The sequence below is a fragment of the Eutrema salsugineum genome, unplaced genomic scaffold (genome assembly GCF_000478725.1).
Source record: "Eutrema salsugineum unplaced genomic scaffold, Eutsalg1_0 scaffold_13, whole genome shotgun sequence".
NCBI classification, from domain to species: Eukaryota; Viridiplantae; Streptophyta; class Magnoliopsida; order Brassicales; family Brassicaceae; genus Eutrema; species Eutrema salsugineum.
This window is the reverse complement of record NW_006256885.1, coordinates 223,671-241,475: the sequence shown is the minus strand read 5'-3', so window position 1 is coordinate 241,475 and position 17,805 is coordinate 223,671. Positions and strand designations below refer to the sequence as shown.

The 17,805-nt window shown below is 33.5% G+C and overlaps 2 protein-coding genes across 3 annotated transcripts; one reads left to right on the top strand and one right to left on the bottom strand.

Moving 5' to 3' along the window:
* The first annotated feature begins 8,544 nt into the window (after window positions 1-8,544).
* LOC18025303 (tuberculostearic acid methyltransferase UfaA1) lies at window positions 8,545-10,919 on the top strand. 2 transcript variants are annotated; one of them, XM_024159131.1, is made up of 13 exons: window positions 8,545-8,684; window positions 8,770-8,875; window positions 8,970-9,065; window positions 9,139-9,192; window positions 9,296-9,421; window positions 9,515-9,577; window positions 9,661-9,720; window positions 9,814-9,975; window positions 10,065-10,138; window positions 10,235-10,328; window positions 10,409-10,545; window positions 10,623-10,703; window positions 10,817-10,919. In XM_024159131.1, exons 1-13 carry the CDS (start codon window positions 8,545-8,547, stop codon window positions 10,917-10,919), a joined length of 1,296 nt encoding a protein of 431 aa, XP_024014899.1. The 2 variants fall into 2 exon arrangements, with proteins under 2 accessions (XP_024014899.1, XP_024014900.1); XM_024159132.1 differs by having other exon boundaries at window positions 8,545-8,686; window positions 8,784-8,875.
* Window positions 10,920-11,564: 645 nt separating this feature from the next.
* On the bottom strand, window positions 11,565-13,120 carry LOC18025302 (cyanate hydratase). Its single transcript, XM_024159129.1, has 4 exons — window positions 12,759-13,120; window positions 12,593-12,664; window positions 11,896-12,004; window positions 11,565-11,817 (listed from the first exon to the last, which is right to left on the bottom strand). The coding sequence occupies exons 1-4, from the start codon at window positions 13,028-13,030 to the stop codon at window positions 11,764-11,766; spliced, it is 507 nt and encodes a 168-aa protein (XP_024014897.1). The 5' UTR covers window positions 13,031-13,120; the 3' UTR covers window positions 11,565-11,763.
* Window positions 13,121-17,805: the final 4,685 nt, after the last annotated feature.

The following is a 17,805-nucleotide window of genomic DNA, read 5'->3' as shown; positions in this document are numbered from 1 at the left end:
TCTTGTTTCCTTGCAATTTGCCCAATCGCTATCACTATAAGCTCGAAGAACAGAGTCAGTGTTTGAACTCAGGTTTACTCCCATCGTATATGTTCCTTTAAGATATCTTAAGATTCTCTTCAACAAACTAAAATCAACCATTGTTGGTGAATGCATCCGTTGACAAACCAAGTTAACTGCGAACTGTATATCTGGTCTTGTTAAGGTCAGATATTGTAGTTTTTCGCAAGACTTCTGAAATAGGTAGGATCTGAGAACAAAACGCTTTGTCCTGCAACTTTATCCAACTGCAGAGGCAGAGGTGTCGGCATCGGGCACATTCCGCCATTCTTGCAGCCACAAGTAGATCTCGCGTATATTTCTCTTGACATAGGAACAGACCTTCATCATGAAACTTGGTCTGAATCCCAAGGAAATAGTGAAGGGGACCCATGTCCTTCATTCAAAATGCAACATTGAATTAATCAAGCAACTTTTGAATCAATCCGTTATTGTTTTCGCTTAGCACCATATCGTCCACATAGAGAAGTAACAACATAACATCTTTTCCTTTGATGTAAACAAATAGTGAAGGATCTGGTATACTGCAGATGAATCCAAACTGAATGAGGAAGGTGCTAAACTTGTCAAACCAGGCTTTTGGAGCTTGTTTAAGCCCATAGATTGCCTTTTTAAGTTTACACACATAGTCTGGCTTGTCAGGATCCTCAAAGCCAGGTGGTTGAACCATGTACATAGTCACCATGAAGAAAGGCATTTTGGACATCAAGTTGCTTAATGTCCCAATGTTGAGTGACAACAACATGAAGAACTGACCTGACTGTTGCAGTTCGAATTACTGGACTGAAAGTTTCAAGAAAATCGACACCTTCTTCTTGTGTGTAGCCTTTAGCTATAAGACGTGCTTTTAAACGATCAAAGGACCCATCAGATTTGAGTTTGGTTTTGTAAATCCAACGACAATCTAACACATTTTCGGCTTGATCAGGTGGCACAATATCCCATATGTTTCTTGTAAAGTCTCATGTTCCACAGTCATAGCTTTAGTCCAGTTCGGAACTTTAAGAGCAGACTTTATGGTTTTAGGTTCAGGATAGTTCTCCTTCACTGTAAATAACACATATCTCGGATTTGGTTTGAAGATACCGGTCTTTGCTCTTATAACCATTGGATGACTATGTGTAGACACAGGAAGTGGAGATGATTGAAGGGATGTAGACGAGGAAGGTGTAGAGGACACTTCATTACTTGACATAGTTGCTGGTGAGGACGTTACAGTAGTAGTTCCAGAAGATGAGACTGGAGTAGACACAGCCATTGGTGAGCCTGTCCTATCTTGTGTAATAGGATAGATATTGCCTATAGAAACAGAATCAGTATCTGCCGTACACCCAGAACTATCCATTACAAGAGAAGTAGGCGTCATCATTGGTAGAGAATCAGAAGACTGCAAAGGATATATCAATGTTAACATTTGTATTTTCTGAAGAAGTAGTAGGGTTTGAGCCTGCAGAAGAGGTCGAAGTATATTTGATCCAAGCAGACATGAATGGCGTTTGTGTATGCATCTGAAAGGACTTATATATACCTGAGAAGGGGAACGAACTTTCATCAAACAGTATATGTCTGCTGATGAAAACCTTACCTGTGGGAGGATAAAAACATTTATATCCTTTGTATTTGTCGTTGTACCCTAAAAACACACAGTGCAGAGACTTTGGATCGAATTTATTCTTGGAGTAGGGTCGCAGATAAGGGTAGCAAGAGCAGCCAAAGACTCTTAGAGCAGTATAAATTGGTGGTTTCCCATATAGTTTCTCATACGGACTCTTGTTATCGCCGGTGACTGATGAATGAAGAAGGTTCCCCAAAAAACTTGCAGTGAAGAATGCTTAAACCCATAGTTTCTGTGGAACTTGACTCTGAAACATCATAGAAAGAGCAAGTCAGTTATGTGTCGATGTTTCATTTCAGATATCCCATTCTGTTGTGGAGTGTGGGGACAAGACAATAGATGTTTGATACCACATTTCTGAAGATGACTGAGAAAAGAAGTGCTGATGTATTCACCCCCTCCATCGCTTTGAAACATCTGTATTTTGGAATGGAACTGGTTTTCTACTAACTCTTGAAACATGAAAAACACAGAGAAGAAGTCTAATTTGCGTTTGAGAGGATAAAACCAGGTAAACCAAGAGAAACTGTCGACAAAAATAACATAGTATTGAAATCCTTGAGTTGAAGATATAGGTGCAGGTCCCCATTGGTCACTGTGAACACGCTCAAGTTGCCTAGAGGATACAAACTCCGAAGAAACAAACGGAAGTCTACTGAATTTACCCAATTGGCACGCCTCACATAAACGAGAGACTACCTTATTCATAACTAGCAAACTACTTTTTAGATAAGTGTTGAAGAATCTCCATATTTGGATGACCAAGCCGCAGATGCCACACCTCAGAGCTGGCTCCTTGCTGTCTAGTGGAATATAAAGCTGCACACCGTGGATTCTTAACACATATAGATCCTTGTCTCTACGACCTTGCAACAGTTTCTGGCTGGTTCTCGTGTCCTTCACAACCACAGAGCCATAATCAAAAATGAACTTACAGGGATAGTCAGATGTGAGTTTTGAAACCGACAATAAGGATTTAGTGATACCGGTACATACTAGAACATCCTGCAAAGGAATCGTACCTTGAGTTGTAGGCAGAGTTGCAGAGCCGATATGAGTTATGGGTAGATAGTCCCCATTTCCCACAATGACTGTATCACTTCCTGTGCAAGTCTGAGACTGAGCCAGCTGAGAAGCATAACCTGTGATGTGAGTTGTTGCTCCTGTATCCGGGTACCATTCATTACCATTGGACTGATCAGTATCAGAAAGTTTCAGAGCAGCAAGAGCAGTAGGCATTTCTGTAGACTGATAATCCTGATCGAACCTATTGTAGCACTTCACAGCCGTATGATCAAATCGTCCACAAATCTGACACATGGGTCTGTTTCCATTGTTGGAGCCAGAGGTGAACTGCTGCTGAAAACTTCGACCTCTAGTGGTGTAAAAACCGTGTCCACGATTGTTACCATCACTGAAGCCTCGTCCTTGATTGTTGTTGGAGCCACCACGATTGTTGTTGTAGCTACCGGTTGAGGAGTTGCTTTTCTCAGTTTGAAACGCAAGGTGAGGTGAGATAGTAGCAGCAGCAGCAAGGTGAGCTTGAAGTTTTTCATCAAAGCCCAAGAGCTTGTGAACAACATCATCAAACGAAATATCAAACTGAGAATCCATTGAGTTTTCAATGAAGTTAACAATCGATTCATACTTACGACCAAGACCTCTTAGAACAGAATAGACCTTTTCTTGTTCAGACATGGGAGCATTAATGGAATCCAGTTGATCACACAAATCTTTAACTTCAGAGAGATATCTAGACAAGGACTTATCACCCTTAACATTAGTCTGAATACGCCTTTGAATGTCTAGTTTCTGAGTTAAAGAAATACGGTTGTATTTCTGAGCCAAAGCAAACCATACCTCACGAGCAGTGGTGAGACCGTATACAGCCCTGAAAGCGTCTTCATAGAGAGAGCCAATGATCCACCCTAACACCGTCTGGTTGTTCTGTATCCACACGAAAAGCTCTGGATTCGGCATCTCAGTCACCATGTTCCTGAGACGTAGAGAAGTAGTCGAAGATGGTTGAGGCGTTCCTCCTGTGACATGTCCAACCAGCTTCTGACTGGAGAGCCAGAACTCCATTTGAGACTTCCACATCTGATAGTTGGAGCTTGACAACCGCTGAGTGACGAACTGAGAGATGTTCAGTGGTGTTGTGACAGGAACCTGAGAAACATGTGGCACTGGAGGATTGAACGGTCCGATAAAACTCGGTTTGTAGACAAAGCAGCTCGAGTCGGGTCATGTGTAGGTTGATGAGGAGCCGCCGGAGTCGCTCCTGGTGTAGCACTCGGAGATGAGGCAGGGGTCGGTTGAATCTGTGTGTCGCTTGCCATGTTGGTCGTTGTGAACCATGTGGCTCTGATACCATGAGAGTAAAAACGAAACTTTGAGAAATTGCAAAAGACAACTTTATTGATTCATTAAACTTGGAAATGTAATACAGAGTATTGTATCCTTATATAGAGAATACTAAGGTTACCCTAAAGCAGAAAAAGACAATTTAGCTTTATGCCACATCACACTCTTGCAGGATATCAAATCGGTTTTGCAGCTGAATTGTGTGAGCTGTCTTTACCGTACCATTGACTCCTTTTTGCTAAGGATAAGCTCTGTATGACTGATCATCTTTGTTACCGTTATAGAGGAGAAGAGCTTGAATTGTTGTGGGCTCGTTTTCATCACGTCGGCCTATCTCGTTTGTGACTTCGATATGGGCTTCTTTCATGTGTGAGAGTTCAGTCTTCAAACCCTCTAATGAAGTTAAAAGTATATCTGATCTATTGATACCTTATAAGTAGGTTACTTATAAAGTAACCATCAAAAGTCAAAATATTTTACCAAAAAAAAAGTAACCATCAAAACACAGACTCTAAAAACTAAAAAACATAGAGATTTTCATCCATCAATCTTCCAATGAATAATAATTAATTAACCAATTTCAATGAATAAATTTGAATCAAACAAAACCCGAGAGATGTCTCATTGTTACCTTCCTCTTACTCAACAAGTAGTCACCAAATGTCAAATGCAAATGTTCTCCAAGAACCACAGTCACAGTAGGCAGCTTCTCAACGCAGCTTACAGTTATCTGCATGCCACTCAAGAATAAGGATCAAGTGATAAAACAGTTTAATTGTGTTTATCAAAAGCATTATTGAGTGATCAAAATCTGAATGATCCCTCAATAACAAGTACGTTAGGAACCCGGATGCGAATTTCACATCTCTTGGAACCATAGATAATAAAACACTATGTTAAAAGAAAGAATCAACAGTGGTGGGCATACAATATTATTGAGATGCACTCACCTGAGAATAAAACAAGAATAGCCTCTTTATTGAACTTCAAAGCCGGTCTAGCCAAAGTTATCTTTCATGTGTGAGAGTTCAGTCTTCAAATCCTCTAATGAAGTTAAAAGTATATCTGATTTATTGATACCTTATAAGTAAGTTACTTATAAAGTAACCATCAAAAGTCAAAACATTTTACCAAAAAAAAAGTAACTATCAAAACACAGACTCTAAAAACTAAAAAACATAGAGATTTTCATCCATCAATCTTCCAATGAATAATAATTAATTAACCAATTTCAATGAATAAATTTGAATCAAACAAAACCCGAGAGATGTCTCATTGTTACCTTCCTCTTACTCAACAAGTAGTCACCAAATATCAAATGCAAATGTTCTCCAAGAACCACAGTCACAGTAGGCAGATTCTCAACGCAGCTTACAGTTATCTGCATGCCACTCAAGAATAAGGATCAAGTGATAAAACAGTTTAATTGTGTTTATCAAAAGCATTATTGAGTGATCAAAATCTGAATGATTCCTCAATAACAAGTACGTTAGGAACCCGGATGCGAATTTCACATCTCTTGGAACCATAGATGATAAAACACTATGTTAAAAGAAAGAATCAACAGTGGTGGGCATACAATATTATTGAGATGCACTCACCTGAGAACAAAACAAGAATAGCCTCTTTATTGAACTTCAAAGCCGGTCTAGCCAAAGTTATCTTATATGACTTACAAACGTCGAAGTTGTACAACAACAAGATACCATAAGCTTGTTCGCTTAGTCTTTTTATATTCTGACATGCTATATCGATGTTCTCTTGGATTGATCATAGGCATGTTATAGGCAAGAGTTTAGCAGATTACAAAATTGTCGAAGAAGTCTGTAGGCCATACATGATAAGATGGATTTGCTTATTTGGGCTATGTATTATCTAAGAGAGAAGTAGATATTTTCGGTTAGATGCAAGACGAAGTGATCAATTTGATAAAACTAGTCGAAGAACAAGTGGATTGGTCCTTATTTCAATCGGACCTACACAATATTTGTATTCTTAAGAATTGTATCGAAGATTTTAATTTATTTTCATTTCATCTAACTATAATGTTACAAAGTTACACAAAACCGATATGATTTGCTTTTCAAGACAATTGTTATGTCGATGAAAATTAATTTAACTTATAACATCAAGTATAAAAAATATTTAAACTAATGAGCATTTTGGATCAGTATTGGATGAGTCCATGGAGCCTTCGAGAACATCTTCTATTATTATTTGAGAAGGACATTTAAAAAAAAAAATTTATGTCATGTGTTATTAACAACTTTGTCATGCTGATGTGTCAATCTCAGAGAGCTTCTCAATGATATTTTGAAATTAGACTCAACTTATTAGATTAATTACATCATATGTCATTAACATTAATTTGGTTAAAATTAGTTTATATCAAACATATATTTAATACTCAAACATTTATTTTGTAAAGATATTCTCTCTCTCTCTCTCTCTCTCTCTCTCTCTATTTCTTATCAATATATTTATAAAATAAATTAATACATACTATTACTTATGTTACTAAATATTATTTTCTTATCTCATCTTTCTTTAATCTTAATTTTGTTAAAAAATTATCATATTATCTATTTAGTGATAATAAAATCTAAATTTTTTCATTCATATTATAATTCACATTTTTTTTATCAAAGAAAAGTATCTTAGTCTGATGTTATTAGTCTGATGTTAGACCGATTAAGTAGAACATATTAATCTAATTTAGTATATATATAATATGTAATTTTATTCATATAAAAAATACTACTAAAATTAATTATAAAATCAATAATTATCTAACATTTATGCAATTGTATTATAAAATAAATATAACTTTGATCATTATTTATAATTGCATAATCATATATATATATATATTTGCAATTATAAATATCAGATAACATTTTTATAGCTGCATTTATATATATTATATTTGCATATTCGAATAAAAGAATTATGGTTAATATTTATTCTATATATGGTGTGGGTAATCAACTAGTTAGATATTTATTTTAAATAGATTTAAAAAGCAAGGAAAAAATATTGGATGAGAAATGGTGTTGATAGGAGAGCCACACGATTTTTACGTGTGGATTGCTATATTTTACTTCATTTTGAATAGGCATCTCGTCGTGTGAATATAAGTACTAAACACAACGTCGCTGATTTATACAATACACTCGAAAATCATAAGCCTTCAATCCCTCTCCAATATATTCATTTTATTCCGCTTTCGTGTTTCAAGGTTATAAATAAAAAACAAAAATCAAAAAGAAAAGACAAACAAAGAACTCTATTTTGAGTTATCCAGTTTGTTATTCATTTTTCTAAATTTGTATTTATTAAATTATATCGATTTTGCTTATTTAATTATAATTAGAAGAAATGACAATAAATATGATGAAACTGAATATAATCATAAAATAAATTATTAAAATAAATAAAAATAATATATTATTGAAAAAAATAGATATAACAAAAATAAAAATAAACATGATGAAAATTATTTTTATTCTTATTAAAAGAGATGAGATATAATCACTGAAAAATTATTTAAAAGTTAAGACAAGCAATAGGCAAAAATATAATTAATTCACAAATTTTGTGTGATTTTGATCATTTCATATTCAACTATTTTTTTGTTTCAAAAGTTGTTATTAATCTCGATGCAAAAATTTTATTTATTAGTTTGTTTTTTTAATTAATAGATCAAAAAAATTGTATTGGTTAAACAAGAGAAGAAAAAATATTCAATTTTAAATCTAATAATTTTTATTTTTTTAAAGATCACATATATAATTGGAATGAAAGTGAAAATGATGAAAAAAAACTATCTTCTTGATTTAAAGAAGTGAATATAAAATATTTTATCGTCATATCAATAATATGTTTAAAAAGTAACATTTGATTATTTTGTAAAATTTTTAGTTGGTTTGAGTATACATTAACTTATAAATGTTTGACCAAATAGTACGTTTTTGAAAAACGACATATTGTATATAGATTAAAAAAACTGTTGAAATCTCACAATTTACATAAAAATTATTAGATTAACACCATAAAATTTTTATTATATTATTAAAATACTAATATATAAAATTTATATCTTAATAAATATAATTAAATGCATAAATTTTTATCAACAAAATACCCAGGCATAACGTAGACGCAAAATCTAGTTATGATAATAAAACCACATTAATGTGAAGAATACTATAACTTTAATTTTTTTGACTACTTTTTAGCCCAAATTTCAGTGAAAATGGATTAAAGGCAATGTACTAACCCGTTTAATCGTTTTATTACGAACATGATTATTTAAACTTAGTCAACAAAAATATATGATTTAAATAAAAAATCAATATAAATCACATTTGAAAATTTATGCTTTAAATGGTTAAAATTTGAAAGTTGATGATATTTTTTTTAATAATTTCCCATTTATAATTAAAGCCCTTTTTCTTCATTCCACATTGCATATTACTCACGGTCTTGTTGTCTTTTAGACTAGTATGGCAGGTGCACGAGGTTTGCTTGGGAAAGAAGCCACTCTTCTGAAGAATCTGCAACATAAGGTCCTTTCCCTAACCGAGACTTGGGCTCGGCTTTTCGTTACTAGATTCTTGGGACAATTCATATCCATCGGTTGCGTACGTGAGGCTCACCTTATCTCCTCGATATAGATAATATAATTTTACGTACGCCATTGTTACATTTACTAACCGCTATGAACTGAACAGCTTACTTGAAGAAGAAGGAACGATGTTCACTTTTGGAGGAAAAGATTCTTCTTGTCCTTTGAAATCTACCCTCGAGATTCACAGTCCTCAGTTTTACTGGAAGGTACATATATATAAGACAATGAAAAAGTTATATTAGCCTTGACATATATAGCTCAAGAACATTGATTCTTGATTTCTTGATTCTTGATTCTCAGGTTATGACACGAGCGGATATAGGACTCGCAGATGCTTATATCGATGGAGATTTTTCTTTCGTTGATAGTAACTCAGGACTTTTGAATTTGTTTATGGTACTTGTTCGATTGTTCGAGTTATTTACTTATTTCTTATGTTTATCTGCTCACTAATTAAAACTTTCTGCAGATTCTCATTGCTAACAGAGATCTGAACTCAACAAGATCAAATCTATCTAAAAAAAGATCAAAATTTCAACTTTCTTCAATTCTACATAAGTGATTAAGGCTTGGCATGCAAACTATATCGCCTAATTAAGCTTTCATTATCTATTTTTACATCTTATAGAGGATGGTGGACGCCGATGTTTCTAACTGCCGGTTTAGCATCTGCAAAGTATTTTGTAAAGCATGTCTTTAACAAGAACACTTTAACTCAAGCTCGAAGGAATATTTCTCATCACTATGACCTTGTATGTGGCTTGAATCTCTACCTCTCTATTACTCTTGATAAACACTCTTCCTAGGTTTTTGAGGCTTTATATAATCGAATTCTCTGCTCGCAGAGCAACGAGCATTTTGGTTTGTTCATGGATGAAACCATGTGTTACTCCGCTGCAATATTCAAGGTGACCATCAAAAACATCATTACTCTTTTTCAGTTCTTCTTTCTTCACTATGATAACCTTTCGCCATTTTCACGCTTTTATAGCCAGACAATGAGGATCTTAGAACTGCACAGATGAGAAAAATATCTCTTTTAATTGAAAAGGTAAAGATCTATAGGAGAGAGCATTTTTCTTGATTTATAACAAGTAACTAGATTTTTCTCTGCCCTTTAATGATAAAAAGTGAGAAATTTCAGGCGAGGATAGAGAAAAACCATGAGGTTTTGGAGATTGGATGTGGATGGGGAACTTTGGCCATAGAAGTAGTGAGAAGAACTAGTTGCAAATACACTGGCATTACTCTGTCTATTGAACAACTTAAATATGCAGAAGCAAAAGTGAAAGAAGCTGGACTTGAGGTTTTGTCTAAAATCCATCTCTTAATATGGTTTCTAATACCAGTAACATTGTGCCTTATATTTAATAATATTACGTATGAAATCACCAGGATCTGATAACACTTGAGCTTCGTGATTATCGCCAACTATCTGATGCTCACAAATATGACAGAATTATAGCTTGGTAAAACCTCTTTTTTTGCTTCTTCTCCCTCTTTGTTAAAAATAAAATTGTAATCTGTCTTTATGAAAATACTTATTTTTTTTTCTGATGTTTTAGCGAGATGATAGAAGCGGTTGGCGACGAGTTTTATGAGACGTTTTTCAGTTGTTGTGAAGCCGTTCTTGCACCATACGGTATATTTGTCATGCAGGTAATACTTAGCTTCTTCCCTCCAGGGTTTTCTCATTGATATGCACACAAACCGTTTGATCATTTTAATGTTTTTAACAGTTCACAGCGTTACCCGATGAGCGTTATGATGAGTGTAGACTAAGTTCAGATTTCATAAAAGAATACATATTCCCTGGTGGATGTCTTCCCTCTTTAGCCAGAGTTACTTCAGCTATGGCCTCTTCTTCTAGGCTATGGTAAATAAATCTTTTCTTGATCAGAGTTTAGCGTAAACTTCTAGGGCATTTCTGTCTAACACCAATAAAAATTACAGCGTTGAAGACGTTGAGAACATTGGGATTCATTACTACCTAACTTTGAAATTTTGGAGGAAGAGCTTCTTGGAGAGACAAAAGTATATTAAATCTTAAAAACCTTTACTCTGCTTTTTTTCTTTTCTTCTTTCAGGAATCAGTATGTTTTGTTGATATGTACTTAAAAAAAAAAAACTAACTATTATCTGGGCAGAGAAATCATGAATCTTGGATTTGATGATAAATTCATAAGGACATGGGTATATTATTTCAACTATTATGCAGCTGGTTTCAAGGCTCATTCACTTAAAAACTAGCAGGTAACACAAACACTCGAGCATTATAAACCAGAAACATAATCATGCTTTTTCGAGCATTATAACTTTATGTGTTTATGCAACATTACAGGTAGCTGCGTTCGGGATACATTCTATAGTTTCCCTTCTGCTCACACAAAACAAGAGTAGATTAATCATTTTCTTGTGTTGTTTCCTTGTTCACTAGTTTTCTTTTTCCTATTTTCCGTAACATTTTCATAGCTATTTTGCTTTTCCTAATCGATTGAGATTAAGGCTTATAATTATTTTTTAATTTAAACTTATGGCTTCATTGTTGCTCGGTTTTTGAAAATTAATAAACGAGAGAGTTTTCTCTTTTACCTACTGTTGATTTCGACTATAGTGAAGCTGGTTTCAAGACTCTTACCCTTGGAGATTACCAGGCAACACAAACACTCGAGCATTAACCAGAAACATAATTATGCATCTTCCCTCAATGTTACTCAACATAGACTTGCGTTTCTGCAACATTGCAGGTAGTTTTTTTCTCGTCCATGGAACGTTGCTGCATTAGGGGATCCATTCCATGGATTGCCTTCTGCTCAGACAACACAAGAGTAGATGAATCATTTCTTGTCTTGTGTTTCTGTCAAGTTCCAATGTTTGCGTGCCAAAGACTGAGTATAGTCGAAAGATCAAGTTTTATACATTTTATCACTATTATTCAACCTGAAACAGCTTTAACCTAGAGGCTAAAGTTGCATAGAGTTTAGATAAAACAAACACCATAAATGTTACAATGTTACAGCTTACAATAAGACCTTCATGTGGCTATGTAAAGGCTTCTTACATTCGTATCACTCGATTGCTTCTTACATTCATATCACTCGCTTGTACTTCCCCGGAGGTTTATCCTTGAGACCATATTCTCCGTCCTCTGCAACAAAATGATCCCAAATCATTCCAACATTGTGAATACATATATACAAATACGCATTGTAAATGAGACATTAACCTGTTCGGAATGCGACAGATACTTCCCATCAAGAGTAACAACCACGCGATTATTACCATCAACTCCTTTGATTTTGTCCACAGAGCAATAGAAGTCTATCGCCGACATGCTATACAAATACGCATACAAAGTAACAAAAGGCTCAGGCTTTAAAGATACCATTTAACAGACTCAGGGTTTTTGATGGATCATTCTACTTCTTAAGGAAAATAGCAACAAACTTGGAAGCAGAATCAGCAACCAATTGAGCTAATAGGAATCAATATCAACTTACAACTTCTTTACAAGGAACAAAACTATGCACATAGCACGAGCTAAGAATGACATGTAGAACAAAATCTTTGGCAACAACATGAATGCAGAGAACGAATGACAAACCGATAAATCAAGAAACTTTCAGTTCAATAGAAACAAAGGATTCTACTAAATCATAATCCTGTTAAAGTGACAATCAAAAACTCAAGAGTTTTAATACTGAGAACATAGTGAATACATTCACACCAATACAACAATCTTAAAGCGTAATTTTTGGCAACAAAATGAATGCAGAGAACAAATGACATACCGATAAATCAAGAAACTTTCACTTCAAATAGAAGCTAAAGTGGCCATCCAAAACTCAGACTTTACATACTAAGAACATAGTGGATCCATTCATATACCAATACAACAATCTCAAGCGCAATTTAAAACTTACATGCCGTCGCCGAAATCTTCGTTGATAATCTCCTTTATACTCTCACCGAAATGCATCACTGCTTCATTCAACCTAAAGAAAACAATTTTAAAACCCAGAAATTCAAAACCCCCCAAAAATTTCAAATTCGCTAAAGGTTCAATCTTTATAAGGAAAGAATGAAAACCTGTAGACGGTGGGTTCTTGGATGAGGTTTGGATCATAGGATCTCCAAGGAGAAGACATCATCGCGCCGATGAGTTCGTCGGTTAGATCCGGTAAGGCTTCTCGGAGCTTCGGGACCGTATCGGGTTTGAGCTGGGCTTGGCGACGGAGAAGCTGAGCTACGTAGACGTTGGTGAGACCGGTCTCCGCCGCTAATTGGCTGTAAGTCTTGCCGGAGGCTGACTTCACGGCGAGAAGACGATTTGTAACGCTCTGCTTCGTCGCTGCTTCCATTTTTGACCAATCTCCACTTTTCTCACTGTGGTCTCTGGATAATTCATTCGGCTAATCGCTGATATAATTTTATTATTTACGAGAAAAGCCACTTACTTTCGAAAACTATCCAAACAATATACCATTGGTTCGATTTGAGATGACTCGGGGATTAAATAATAACAACGGAAAGTTTATGGTTAATTTGGTGGATTTTAATATTTTCAATGGAATATGGCGTACTAAATTAGCTTGTAAATGAGAATAATTGAAATTCTGGCTCGCATCTAGACAATATTTTTAATGTTTTTCTTTTTGGGTCAAAATTCATTAATGTTTTGTACTTTGGAAAATGCACATATTTATAGACGCAATTTTACAAAAGATATGAGTCTTTAGGACAAAAAAGAAAAATTTCTACGCCAAACGGTATTTTACGCAAAAGAAAATGAGCAGATTCATAATAAGGCTCTGGAAAAAGAGAAAATTAATAATCTCTTTGTGAAACTACTTTGTTAAAGTTTGTGCTTATCACTTTACACATTGACAATTCCCTATAAAATGAGATTTATGAACAGTCAAAAGAACTTTGCTTATAACAAAACGTATCATTTGTGAGATATAGAGAATAAGAAAAAAGAAATACAGAGAAACTCTAGTTGTCTATTAACCCTTGTTTCAAAAAAAAAAAAAAAAAACTTTAGTTGTATTTTATTTGACTTGGTGACAGTCTTCTCCCTTAAATTTGGGATATTAATTTCAGATTTCACGTCTTACTTTATAATCAGATAATTTTCATCTCTGTTCAGGTAATTTTCATCTCTGTTTAATTATGTTATTTTCTTTGACTAACACTTTGATTTTTTGGTTTTATTGATTAGACTTTCACTTTCGTTTGTTGTATTTTTTTTAGACGACCGTTTGTTGTATTTATAGTACCATTTGAAAGTATATACATTTTTGTTGGAATTGACTTTAGTTTATGGTCAACAAGTTTATCCAAAATATATTAGCCTACTATGGCTGTCTCAGTGAGAAATGTTTGGGAAATTTTGAATCAAAGATCATTTTAATGTTGTGATAAAAAAATGTCTCAATTTCATATACATTTTTATTTTATAAAAAGAAAAATTGACATCTTTATAAAAATAGTTTAAAAGTCGAGATACTATTTTTTCAACTTATAAATATAAGCGGTTTGATCAACCAACTCGAATAAGCATAATTTACATAGACACAATCACATAAACGATCAATATTTTTTTTTGTTAAAGAAAAGTCAAGTAAATGATCGAAAGTCATATATACCCCAATCTTATTTTTAACACTCTCTGGCGGTCAAATTAGTATTTGGATGACGTTAAATAATCAAGAAGTAATAAAATTGGAAGGGAACTTACGTAGTCGCGCTAATGTTTAATTTCTGTTTAAGAAATTATACTCTCTCTATTTAAAATTATTTGATGTTTTAGGAGGTATTTTTGTTCAGAATTATTTGATGTTTACACTTTTCAATATAAAATTTAATAATTTTTTATTATTTTGACATTTTATATTCTGCAAATTGTTTTTTTATTGGTTAAATTATTTTTAAATGATTATAAATAATATTAACTAAATGAATTCTTAATCTATATGCAAAAACCTTAAACATCAGAGAGAGAGAGTATCTATAGAAGTGCAACAACGACTAATATAAGCACAAAACAAGAAATTCTGATCAATATACAACTAACTATTTATTCACCATTAATGAGCTCTTCTACTTACTTCTAAAAGCACTCTGAATACCATGCAATGAAGTCAGAGATCCATCTGTGAATACCAATATATCATCCACAAAACTTAATTTTTTCTGATCTTCCAAGGTTGATAGCCAAGTTTTCCCATTGCTGCAACATGATTCAGCAGTTTTGAGAGAACACTGTTTGCCATTGCACAACAATTGTAAACTGTTTCCCAATTATTAACCACAGTTTGTACAAATCCATTGTAAAATCGTCTAGTTCGAGTGGTTTGTTTGTAAAACATGCATCAAGAAATGGGCATATTTAATTTAAATATCTGTGATTGGAGCAACCATCTTTGTTTTTGTAGTGGCCCAATATTTGTCAATGTTAGAGTTTTATGTGGAAACGGATGTGAATACTAAACACATACATAGCATGATTTAGAGATAAATATGACTAGATATAATCTGAAAATGGATGCAGAGATCGGAAAAAATATCACAAATAGAAATCAACCACTTATCACTGTTCAAATGTTTTTTCAATTGATTTCTCCAAACTTTCTTTCTAAAATATTTTCTCTCACCATTGTATTCTTTTTGCTTAACAACAATCACCAACTGTTATAAATATACCATTTCTTCTCAATATCTTATATATTAATGCAGAGACTTGCTTAACAACAATCACCAACTGTTATAAATATACCTTTTCTTCTCTCTTCAATATCTTATATACTTAATGTGGAGAGACAATATGTAGAATCAGATGTGTTCGTTTAGAGAAGTTAGAAGAAATAATTTCTCATGACTACCAATTTAATTAAACCGGTTTGATATCTGCCAAATCACGACCGCAAACTGACCATAAACCAACAGTCAACATGTCTTGATATAACCAATAATGATCTCTTCAAAATCGTAGGTTGTAACCAATAAGGTCAGTGATTACGATGTCCATGTCTGATTCCTATCTTTTAACGGCATTTTGGAATGCACGACTTTGTGCCACATGGTGAAAGAATGACATTTTCTTGACTTCACGATCAGACGAAAGAATGGCTCTTCGATGTTAGTTAGGTGATGCTACGGATTATAGGATTAAAGAAGCAGCCTCAAATACGGTGGCATGAGAATTGGAAAAGGCTTGATCCTGGTTAGCACTGAGCATTTCAAAGCCTCCTTAGCCTAATAATTGTATTTTTGGGCCAACATTTTGTAGTGGTAACTACATCTACAGTTTCATTGTTTTCAAAATCTAATTTGTTTATATGGTTTAAAGAAAAACTCGTTCTTAAATATGCTCTTATCATTGACCAGTTTTCATGATATAGTTAAGTATCCATCAATAATGGTGTCAACAAAGAAAAAAATAGTAAGTAATTTAGCAAAATTCTTCTTTTGAGTTTCATGGACTTCACATCATAATCGGGTTTTCATGGCCCATAATATTTAATTCGCAAAATATACATCTTATTCTCTAAACTATCTCTAATAGGAAAGTGGAAACTAAGCTAAGAGCAGACTGATCCCGCCAATCACTTCGCCGTTGATACACTACAAAAAAAAAAGTGTAGATAGCATCAAATAAGTTGTATCAGAAAAGTAATTGATACTAATTAGATTCATTTATTAACAAGTGACACAAATTATACAGTATTAACATCAGTTAATATAATTGATGTTATTATTAGTTTATATGGCATCCATTGCATAAAACTGATGCTAATTTATTTTAAATCACATCACTTAAACAATATTGATACAAAACAAAATTTTATATCATTAAATAATTGATGTATATATTAGCATCACTTGAATAAAACAATACAAATTTTGTATCAATTAAAAAAGGGGTACTTTCAAAAATAACCCACAATTTGAAGTCAAATGCAAAAATAACTTTTTTTTCTCCCTCTTTAATAAATGTCACTTTCTCCCTACTATCTCCTTACAACCACATATATTCAAAAAAATGCCATTATGTTTTTAATTTTTTTTTTCTTAAAAATACTAAAAAGACACAACCATCCTAAAATATATCATTTATTTACGAAAATGTCATCTTCTTCAATTTTGCCAACCACCATTACCAACCAGTTTTGAAGCTCTAAATGTTTGTCCAACCAATTTTGAAGCTCTAAATGCTTATTGTGTCGCTTATAACTTTATTTTACCTACAAATTTCTCTCCAATTTCATCTAAAAAACTCTTTCATGCTCATTTTTATAATTCCAATTTCATAAACCATCTATTTTTGGAGATTCTTGCATAATAACGACTTAGCTAGTTTGTTATCGGTGCTATACAAAATTCTGGGTGTTTGTCAAAGTTAATTGAGTTTAAATTGGAAGTAGGTAAACATCTACTTCATTTTCTTTAACATTTAGCTCTGTTTCGCGAAAGCAGACTTCTTTTTCAGTCTGCTATTTATTTAATTAAAATTCGGTCAAATGCAAATCTGACCTACAAGCAGACTCTTAAAGAAGTCTGCTATGCGCAGACTTCTTTAGAAGTCTGCTTCGAAAATCAGCATTTTGGTCAATTGCAAAAATAACATTGAGTAGACTTCTTTTGTAGAGTAGACTTCATAAACAGACTTCTTTACTATAGCAGACTTCTTTTACTCGTCAGCAGACTTCTTAAGAAGTCTGCTTTAAAAGTCAAACTTTTAGTCAATTGTAAAAATAACTTTTTCTTCTCGCAGACTGCAAAAAGAAGTCTACTACGAAAAGTCAAATATTTGGTCAAATGCAAAAATAACTTTTTCTTTTTAGAAGACTTCAACGTGAAATTTCCCCGGCGGATTTTGAACGGATGTCTGTATTTTTTAAAATGCAATTTATAAATTATTTGTAATGTCTTTTTTTAATTTTAAATTTTAAATGTATTTTATGTATGATTCTTGCACATGTATGAGTTTGGTTTGTTTATGTGTTATAATTATAAAGTTATGAATTTTTTTGGTTTGAAAGGTAATTAGCACATCTAAGCAGACTTCTAAAGAAGTCTGTAGATGAAGTCTGCTGTTACGTATTAGCATATCACAGCAGACTGCATAAGAAGT

Coding starts and splice junctions, on each gene's coding strand:
- LOC18025302 (XM_024159129.1), bottom strand. CDS start 13,030: ATGGAAGCAGCGACGAAGCAGAGCGTTACAAATCGTCTTCTCGCCGTG. Junction 12,665..12,758: donor CAAGAACCCACCGTCTACAG/GTTTTCATTCTT, acceptor TGTTTTCTTTAG/GTTGAATGAAGCAGTGATGC. Junction 12,005..12,592: donor GAAGATTTCGGCGACGGCAT/GTAAGTTTTAAA, acceptor GTATTTGTATAG/CATGTCGGCGATAGACTTCT.
- LOC18025303 (XM_024159131.1), top strand. CDS start 8,545: ATGGCAGGTGCACGAGGTTTGCTTGGGAAAGAAGCCACTCTTCTGAAG. Junction 9,578..9,660: donor ACTCCGCTGCAATATTCAAG/GTGACCATCAAA, acceptor ACGCTTTTATAG/CCAGACAATGAGGATCTTAG. Junction 10,329..10,408: donor ACGGTATATTTGTCATGCAG/GTAATACTTAGC, acceptor TGTTTTTAACAG/TTCACAGCGTTACCCGATGA.